This window comes from Lucilia sericata, unplaced genomic scaffold (assembly GCF_015586225.1).
Source record: "Lucilia sericata isolate MDLA Ls3-8-SP2 unplaced genomic scaffold, ASM1558622v1 Contig000045F_arrow, whole genome shotgun sequence".
Taxonomy (NCBI): domain Eukaryota; kingdom Metazoa; phylum Arthropoda; class Insecta; order Diptera; family Calliphoridae; genus Lucilia; species Lucilia sericata.
This window is the reverse complement of record NW_023994083.1, coordinates 503,809-514,562: the sequence shown is the minus strand read 5'-3', so window position 1 is coordinate 514,562 and position 10,754 is coordinate 503,809. Positions and strand designations below refer to the sequence as shown.

General features: G+C 30.3%; 1 protein-coding gene across 1 annotated transcript; it reads left to right on the top strand.

Annotated features, from left to right (window-relative positions):
- Positions 1–427: 427 nt before the first annotated feature.
- On the top strand, positions 428–799 carry LOC119614898. Its single transcript, XM_037970996.1, has one exon. The coding sequence runs from the start codon at positions 428–430 to the stop codon at positions 797–799; it is 372 nt and encodes a 123-aa protein (XP_037826924.1).
- Positions 800–10,754: the final 9,955 nt, after the last annotated feature.

Genomic DNA, 10,754 nt, shown 5'->3' with positions numbered 1-10,754 from the left:
TCCCAGATCTCGCTCAGGAAACATTGGGATCTTTATAGTTCTTGACCATTATTCAAAGTTTCCTTTTCTTAAGGCTGTAAAAAAATTTACTGCGGATATAATTGTTAAGTATTTAGAACAGGAATTATTTCATACATTTGGAGTTCCTGAAACAATTGTATCTGATAATGGCTCCCAATTCAAGTCCCACGAATTTAATAGGCTTCTTCAACGATATGGGATAACACACATCTATACAGCTATTCATGCCCCTCAAGCCAATGCTTCAGAGCGTGTGAATCGATCGGTGTTGTCGGCTATAAAAGCATATATTAGGCCAGATCAGAAAAACTGGGATGAACTTCTTAGCAATATTTGTTGCGCGCTTCGGTCTGCTAATCATTCTGCCATTGGTACATCACCATACTACCTGACTTTTGGTCAACATATGGTGACAAATGGAACCACATACGCACTTTTGCGTCAGCTCGAAATGTTGGATGATCGTTCTGTTCGTTTTGATCGAAATGATTCTCTTCAAATAATGGCTAAGCGTGCTTCTGAATTAATTCAAAAACAATTCGTTCGCAACGAAAAATCTTATAACCTACGAGCCAAAACTATAACCTATAATGAGGGACAAGAAGTTTATAGACGTAACTTTAAGCAAAGTAACTTTGAGAAGAATTATAATGCTAAACTTGCACCCAATTTTGTCAAAGCTCGTGTAAGGAAGAAACTAGGAAACAGTTATTATGAACTGGAGGATCTGCAAGGAAATCTTCTTGGAAATTACCACGCAAAGGATATTCGCCAGTGATTTATTTCGTTCATTACTTCGTCAGGTGGAATCATGTTTGGTAAATTTAATTCTTAAATCCCCAAAGCCTGATTTTGTGGGGGGGTTTTGTAGTATTTCCTGTCTCAGTTCTAACCTTCTGTTTCAAATTTTGTAATAGTTTTAACGGTTATAGGCGCCATCTATGCATTGAAAATATTCACCACCCAAATATGTTTTTTTTTATGTATCATTTATTATTTATACCTCCTCATTTGTTTATAAAAATGTATGTTAATTTTATGGAAATATAGCGTTAACATTACTGTTTTAAAGAAAAAAAAGAAGTCTAATAGTTAGGTAAATTTCAAAACGCCATTACTTTGTGATCGTAGCCCGATGAGAAAACTCCATAAGATTTTTGGTAAAGTGCAACTTATATCATATATTTTTTTTGTGTCTTCTTTGAAAGCAAAAATTGAACCCATTACAACTAAATAAAAATTGTAAGTGTTGCTTGTGGGAAATATAATAAGTTTGTTTTCAACAAAGTACTTTCTACCTTAATTAGGATTGTTCTTTACTTGAATCAGAAAGATATTGTTCTTAATCTTTTCTGAATCAGTTTTGGTTTTCTTTGGGTGAATAGCAGCATCAACATTCGTTTTGGATTGAGCTTGGATTTTGATTTAATCACCTAATTTATATTGTTGTTGTATATTTGGTGATATTACACTCTCTGTAAGCTGACCAAACTAGGTAATATCAAAGTAAGAATTCACCAAATTCAGTTACTATATTGTTCTTTTATTTTTCTCAACATAAACTAGGTTTGGCAGCTAGTGCTAGAGAGGAACGAAGAGAAGGGAAAAACAATAACCCCCAATTTGATTTTGTGCTCTTCTTAGCTAGATTTGGGGACAAAAATCGTATACCTGCTTTAGAGAGTTATTTAATCATTGCATTTAGTTGATGGTGGAATTTAATTCGTGATAGAGTGATTGCTGAAACAAAGAAAGCTGTCGGTGTAGTGATAGGAAAGTGTTAAAGTGTGCAAAATAAGTGCAAATAGCTAAATATTTAAAATCAAAAATATAAAAATTAAAACGAAATTTAACTAAAAGAAAAATATTGCTTTAGAAAAAAAATTTATATATATATTACACAAACAAAATACACTAGCCTACATAGTGAAACGGAAAATTATTCTCGACATACAATAAATTTACATCAATATCCTGATAATGTCATCTAATTAGTGCTAAACGTTAGTTCGTTCACTTACAAAAAAAAAAAAAAAAGTAATAATAATAATAAAAATAACTTAATTCTGAAAGGTGAAAGAAAACTTATAAAAAAAAAACTATATTAATTAAGTAAAATTTTGTTCATTATTGTTAAGTTGAAAATTTGTTGTCTAGTGTTACTTAATTTTGTTTAAAAACCCAGTTATTTGCTTTCTTTAATTATTTCAAAAACAACTACGTATTATATTCAAACCGCTAAACATATTTACGTATGTATGTATGTTTATGTGAATCTACCTGCTCACTCAAATTTAACAAGTGGAATTTAACATTTTTGTATAAGAACACGCAAAGTTTTAACAGAGTAATGTTAACAGTGCTGAAGTTTAAAAAAAAACTCTTTAATTTTGAATATAATATGTAACTTGTTTAATCAAAGAAAATTAGTATGTAAAAAAAAAAAAATCCGATAGGTGTTAATTTTTTTTTTATTTACAAAATAATTAATGATATATTTAACGTGCTTCATCGGTTAAAAAAAAAAAAATAATAATTAAAACAAAAGAAAAAATTTATTTTAATATAATTTGGGTAAAAGAAATTAAAGAGATAAAACCGTACTCTCTTTAATCCTAATCGATCACTCTCTCTCAACAACACCAAAATTTTAAACAGCACTCATCGAAAGTACTTTCGGCGTGGGAGCAACAACAACATAATGTAAGTGAGATTTAATTTCTTTTGTTTATATTTTTATATTCTTTATTTACCTTTTTTTTTACAATCGATTCGAATATTTTTTTTTGTTTTTGTTCTTTTTTTTTAAATTTTGCATATGCGGTCAATGACTTCGCGAAATTTTTGTTAACCAATGAAGCACCTGCATTTTGTTTATTTAAACTAATTTTGTTTTCTTTCATTTAAACCAATTACAATATACATATATTTTTTTATATTAGATAGGGTTTTTTTTTATTCATAATGTAGAGCTAACTAAATTAAACAAAATGTTACATTTTTTTTTTATTTATATGTACATGAATTTTTAGAAGAAATACAATAATGAATAAATTCAGTGAATAAAACTAATCATGACTGTTTGATTTTGATGATCTAGTGGTAAATCTTGGTTGTGTGTACATTAGGGATCATATTATCTGTTTTGTATTTTAAGGATTTCTTAAATATGATCAAGGTTGGGTGGGCAACATATGGTACAAACAACAACATCTTGTTTTACCAATCTGTTTCTTGTGGAACAACATTTATGAGTCTCTTCTATTTTTCTTTCCTTATTGCACGCAGATTAGATAAGTTTATATGTAGCAAAAAAAAAAAAAAATTCCAAAGACACAATAAAGCAACCGAACCCCCCCTCCGACGAGTAAATAAGCCGGTTTACAAGCGTGCATTTGCTATAATTGTATCACCTCAACATCTGTTTATATAAAATCAATTTTTATAATTCGTAGTATGCTACAAGTCTCCGTGGATGCGAAATTCTTCAAAAGTATTATGTTTTATGTAAAACTAGAATTCATAGGCTTTCCATGGATACCAATATCATTAAAATCGCTTTAGCCGTTATGAAGCTAGAAGAACTTAAATATTTTGAATATGCGATTTCAACCTACTACTTCATTCTATGTTCCTAATAACAAAAATGTTTTGAAATTTTTACAAGTCCTATTTTTATTTATTTCCCAAGTTCTCAAATTATTTGTACACATCTTGGCAGCAAAACAATCAGCTTTAAATGATCATAACTTTAAGTCTGTTCCACGGATTGCAATGATATTGGTATCCATTTAAAGCGCAAGAGCTGGGGAATGTAATAATACTAGTCTAATTCCAAAATATGACAAAGTTTTAAAGTTATAATTAAACGAATTGCAAAATACCTTATAATTTTAAAGTTTTTCAATACTTTTTAAGCTGAAGTCTCCGTGGATGCGAAATTCTTCAAAAGTATTATGTTTTATGTAAAACTAGAATTCATAGGCTTTCCATGGATACCAATATCATTAAAATCGCTTTAGCCGTTATGAAGCCAGAAGAACTTAAATATTTTGAATATGCGATTTCAACCTACTACTTCATTCTGTGCTCCTGGTACCAAAAAAGGGTTTCGACGAAATTTTTCTAAGTCCTATTTTTATTTATTTCCTAAGTTCTCAAATTATTTGTACACATCTTGGCAGCAAAACAATCAGCTTTAAATGATCATAACTTTGAGTCTGTTCCACGGATTGCAATGATATTGGTATCCATTTAAAGCGCAAGAGCTGGGGAATGATACTAGCCTAATTCCAAAATATGACAAAGTTTTAAAGTTATAATCAAACGAATTGCAAACTACCTTATAATTTTAAAGTTTTTCAATACTTTTTAAGCTGAAGTCTCCGTGGATGCGAAATTCTTAAAAAGTATTATGTTTTATATAAAACTAGAATTCATAGGCTTTCCATGGATACCAATATCATTAAAATCGCTTTAGCCGTTATGAAGCTAGAAGAACTTAAATATTTTGAATATGCGATTTTAACCTACTACTTCATTCTATGTTCCTAATAACAAAAATGTTTTGAAATTTTTACAAGTCCTATTTTTATTTATTTCCCAAGTTCTCAAATTATTTGTACACATCTTGGCAGCAAAACAATCAGCTTTAAATGATCATAACTTTAAGTCTGTTCCACGGATTGCAATGATATTGGTATCCATTTAAAGCGCAAGAGCTGGGGAATGTAATAATACTAGTCTAATTCCAAAATATGACAAAGTTTTAAAGTTATAATTAAACGAATTGCAAAATACCTTATAATTTTAAAGTTTTTCAATACTTTTTAAGCTGAAGTCTCCGTGGATGCGAAATTCTTCAAAAGTATTATGTTTTATGTAAAACTAGAATTCATAGGCTTTCCATGGATACCAATATCATTAAAATCGCTTTAGCCGTTATGAAGCCAGAAGAACTTAAATATTTTGAATATGCGATTTCAACCTACTACTTCATTCTGTGCTCCTGGTACCAAAAAAGGGTTTCGACGAAATTTTTCTAAGTCCTATTTTTATTTATTTCCCAAGTTCTCAAATTATTTGTACACATCTTGGCAGCAAAACAATCAGCTTTAAATGATCATAACTTTAAGTCTGTTCCACGGATTGCAATGATATTGGTATCCATTTAAAGCGCAAGAGCTGGGGAATGTAATGATACTAGTCTAATTCCAAAATATGACAAAGTTTTAAAGTTATAATCAAACGAATTGCAAAATACCTTATAATTTTAAAGTTTTTCAATACTTTTTAAGCTGAAGTCTCCGTGGATGCGAAATTCTTAAAAAGTATTATGTTTTATATAAAACTAGAATTCACAGGCTTTCCATGGATACCAATATCATTAAAATCGCTTTAGCCGTTATGAAGCTAGAAGAACTTAAATATTTTGAATATGCGATTTCAACCTACTACTTCATTCTGTGCTCCTGGTACCAAAAAAGGGTTTCGACGAAATTTTTCTAAGTCCTATTTTTATTTATTTCCCAAGTTCTCAAATTATTTGTACACATCTTGGCAGCAAAACAATCAGCTTTAAATGATCATAACTTTAAGTCTGTTCCACGGATTGCAATGATATTGGTATCCATTTAAAGCGCAAGAGCTAGGGAATTTAATGATACTAGTCTAATTCCAAAATATGACAAAGTTTTAAAGTTATAATCAAACGAATTGCAAAATACCTTATAATTTTAAAGTTTTTCAATACTTTTTAAGCTGAAGTCCCCGTGGATGCGAAATTCTTAAAAAGTATTATGTTTTATATAAAACTAGAATTCATAGGCTTTCCATGGATACCAATATCATTAAAATCGCTTTAGCCGTTATGAAGCTAGAAGAACTTTAATATTTTGAATATGCGATTTCAACCTACTACTTCATTCTGTGCTCCTGGTACCAAAAAAGGGTTTCGACGAAATTTTTCTAAGTCCTATTTTTATTTATTTCCTAAGTTCTCAAATTATTTGTACACATCTTGGCAGCAAAACAATCAGCTTTAAATGATCATAACTTTAAGTCTGTTCCACGGATTGCAATGATATTGGTATCCATTTAAAGCGCAAGAGCTGGGGAATGTAATGATACTAGCCTAATTCCAAAATATGACAAAGTTTTAAAGTTATAATCAAACGAATTGCAAACTACCTTATAATTTTAAAGTTTTTCAATACTTTTTAAGCTGAAGTCTCCGTGGATGCGAAATTCTTCAAAAGTATTATATTTTATGTAAAACTAGAATTCATAGGCTTTCCATGGATACCAATATCATTAAAATCGCTTTAGCCGTTATGAAGCTAGAAGAACTTAAATATTTTGAATATGCGATTTCAACCTACTACTTCATTCTGTGCTCCTGGTACCAAAAAAGGGTTTCGACGAAATTTTTCTAAGTCCTATTTTTGTTTATTTCCTAAGTTCTCAAATTATTTGCACACATCTTGGCAGCAAAACAATCAGCTTTAAATGATCATAACTTTGAGTCTGTTCCACGGATTGCAATGATATTGGTATCCATTTAAAGCGCAAGAGCTGGGGAATGATACTAGCCTAATTCCAAAATATGACAAAGTTTTAAAGTTATAATCAAACGAATTGCAAACTACCTTATAATTTTAAAGTTTTTCAATACTTTTTAAGCTGAAGTCTCCGTGGATGCGAAATTCTTCAAAAGTATTATGTTTTATGTAAAACTAGAATTCATAGGCTTTCCATGGATACCAATATCATTAAAATCGCTTTAGCCGTTATGAAGCCAGAAGAACTTAAATATTTTGAATATGCGATTTCAACCTACTACTTCATTCTGTGCTCCTGGTACCAAAAAAGGGTTTCGACGAAATTTTTCTAAGTCCTATTTTTATTTATTTCCTAAGTTCTCAAATTATTTGTACACATCTTGGCAGCAAAACAATCAGCTTTAAATGATCATAACTTTAAGTCTGTTCCACGGATTGCAATGATATTGGTATCCATTTAAAGCGCAAGAGCTAGGGAATGTAATGATACTAGTCTAATTCCAAAATATGACAAAGTTTTAAAGTTATAATCAAACGAATTGCAAAATACCTTATAATTTTAAAGTTTTTCAATACTTTTTAAGCTAAAGTCTCCGTGGATGCGAAATTCTTAAAAAGTATTATGTTTTATATAAAACTAGAATTCATAGGCTTTCCATGGATACCAATATCATTAAAATCGCTTTAGCCGTTATGAAGCTAGAAGAACTTAAATATTTTGAATATGCGATTTCAACCTACTACTTCATTCTATGTTCCTAATAACAAAAATGTTTTGAAATTTTTACAAGTCCTATTTTTATTTATTTCCCAAGTTCTCAAATTATTTGTACACATCTTGGCAGCAAAACAATCAGCTTTAAATGATCATAACTTTAAGTCTGTTCCACGGATTGCAATGATATTGGTATCCATTTAAAGCGCAAGAGCTGGGGAATGTAATAATACTAGTCTAATTCCAAAATATGACAAAGTTTTAAAGTTATAATTAAACGAATTGCAAAATACCTTATAATTTTAAAGTTTTTCAATACTTTTTAAGCTGAAGTCTCCGTGGATGCGAAATTCTTCAAAAGTATTATGATTTATGTAAAACTAGAATTCATAGGCTTTCCATGGATACCAATATCATTAAAATCGCTTTAGCCGTTATGAAGCCAGAAGAACTTAAATATTTTGAATATGCGATTTCAACCTACTACTTCATTCTGTGCTCCTGGTACCAAAAAAGGGTTTCGACGAAATTTTTCTAAGTCCTATTTTTATTTATTTCCTAAGTTCTCAAATTATTTGTACACATCTTGGCAGCAAAACAATCAGCTTTAAATGATCATAACTTTAAGTCTGTTCCACGGATTGCAATGATATTGGTATCCATTTAAAGCGCAAGAGCTAGGAAATGTAATGATACTAGTCTAATTCCAAAATATGACAAAGTTTTAAAGTTATAATCAAACGAATTGCAAAATACCTTATAATTTTAAAGTTTTTCAATACTTTTTAAGCTGAAGTCTCCGTGGATGCGAAATTCTTAAAAAGTATTATATTTTATATAAAACTAGAATTCATAGGCTTTCCATGGATACCAATATCATTAAAATCGCTTTAGCCGTTATGAAGCTAATAGAACTTAAATATTTTGAATATGCGATTTCAACCTACTACTTCATTCTGTGCTCCTGGTACCAAAAAAGGGTTTCGACGAAATTTTTATAAGTCCTATTTTTATTTATTTCCTAAGTTCTAAAATTATTTGTACACATCTTGGCAGCAAAACAATCAGCTTTAAATGATCATAACTTTAAGTCTGTTCAACGGATTGCAATGATTTTGGTATCCATTTAAAGCGCAAGAGCTGGGGAATGTAATGATACTAGCCTAATTCCAAAATATGACAAAGTTTTAAAGTTATAATCAAACGAATTGCAAACTACCTTATAATTTTAAAGTTTTTCAATACTTTTTAAGCTGAAGTCTCCGTGGATGCGAAATTCTTCAAAAGTATTATGTTTTATGTAAAACTAGAATTCATAGGCTTTCCATGGATACCAATATCAATAAAATCGCTTTAGCCGTTATGAAGCTAGAAGAACTTAAATATTTTGAATATGCGATTTCAACCTACTACTTCATTCTGTGCTCCTGGTACCAAAAAAGGGTTTCGACGAAATTTTTCTAAGTCCTATTTTTATTTATTTCCTAAGTTCTCAAATTATTTGCACACATCTTGGCAGCAAAACAATCAGCTTTAAATGATCATAACTTTGAGTCTGTTCCACGGATTGCAATGATATTGGTATCCATTTAAAGCGCAAGAGCTGGGGAATGATACTAGCCTAATTCCAAAATATGACAAAGTTTTAAAGTTATAATCAAACGAATTGCAAACTACCTTATAATTTTAAAGTTTTTCAATACTTTTTAAGCTGAAGTCTCCGTGGATGCGAAATTCTTCAAAAGTATTATGTTTTATGTAAAACTAGAATTCATAGGCTTTCCATGGATACCAATATCATTAAAATCGCTTTAGCCGTTATGAAGCCAGAAGAACTTAAATATTTTGAATATGCGATTTCAACCTACTACTTCATTCTGTGCTCCTGGTACCAAAAAAGGGTTTCGACGAAATTTTTCTAAGTCCTATTTTTATTTATTTCCTAAGTTCTCAAATTATTTGTACACATCTTGGCAGCAAAACAATCAGCTTTAAATGATCATAACTTTAAGTCTGTTCCACGGATTGCAATGATATTGGTATCCATTTAAAGCGCAAGAGCTGGGGATCCACGGATCATAACTTTAAGTCTGTTCCACGGATTGCAATGATGTAAGTCATATTTTTATTTATTTCCTAAGTTCTCAAATTATTTATTTGTACACATCTTGGCAGCAAAACAATCAGCTTTAAATGATCATAACTTTAAGTCTGTTCCACGGATCATAACTTTAAGTCTGTTCCACGGATTGCAATGATATTGGTATCCATTTAAAGCGCAAGAGCTGGGGAATGTAATGATACTAGTATAATTCCAAAATATGACAAAGTTTTAAAGTTGTAATCAAACGAATTGCAAAATACCTTATAATTTTAAAATTTGTCAATACTTTTTAAGCTGAAGTGTTCCACGGATCATAACATTAAGCCTGTTCCACGGATTGCAATGATATTGGTATCCATTTAAAGCGCAAGAGCTGGGGAATGTAATGATACTAGTCTAATTCCAAAATATGACAAAGTTTTAAAGTTATAATCAAACGAATTGCAAAATACCTTATAATTTTAAAGTTTTTCAATACTTTTTAAGCTGAAGTCTCCGTGGATGCGAAATTCTTAAAAAGTATTATGTTTTATATAAAACTAGAATTCATAGGCTTTCCATGGATACCAATATCATTAAAATCGCTTTAGCCGTTATGAAGCTAGAAGAACTTAAATATTTTGAATATGCGATTTGAACCTACTACTTCATTCTGTGCTCCTGGTACCAAAAAAGTGTTTCGACGAAATTTTTATAAGTCCTATTTTTATTTATTTCCTAAGTTCTCAAATTATTTGTACACATCTTGGCAGCAAAACAATCAGCTTTAAATGATCATAACTTTAAGTCTGTTCCACGGATTGCAATGATATTGGTATCCATTTAAAGCGCAAGAGATGGGGATCCACGGATCATAACTTTAAGTCTGTTCCACGGATTGCAATGATATAAGTCCTATTTTTATTTATTTCCTAAGTTCTCAAATTATTTATTTGTACACATCTTTTTAAGCTGAAGTCTCCGTGGATGCGAAATTCTTAAAAAGTATTATGTTTTATATAAAACTAGAATTCATAGGCTTTCCATGGATACCAATATCATTAAAATCGCTTTAGCCGTTATGAAGCTAGAAGAACTTAAATATTTTGAATATGCGATTTCAACCTACTACTTCATTCTGTGCTCCTGGTACCAAAAAAGGGTTTCGACGAAATTTTTATAAGTCCTATTTTTATTTATTTCCTAAGTTCTCAAATTATTTGTACACATCTTGACAGCAAAACAATCAGCTTTAAATGATCATAACTTTAAGTCTGTTCCACGGATTACAATGATATTGGTATCCATTTAAAGCGCAAGAGCTGGGGATCCACGGATCATAACTTTAAGTCTGTTCCACGGATTGTAATGATAT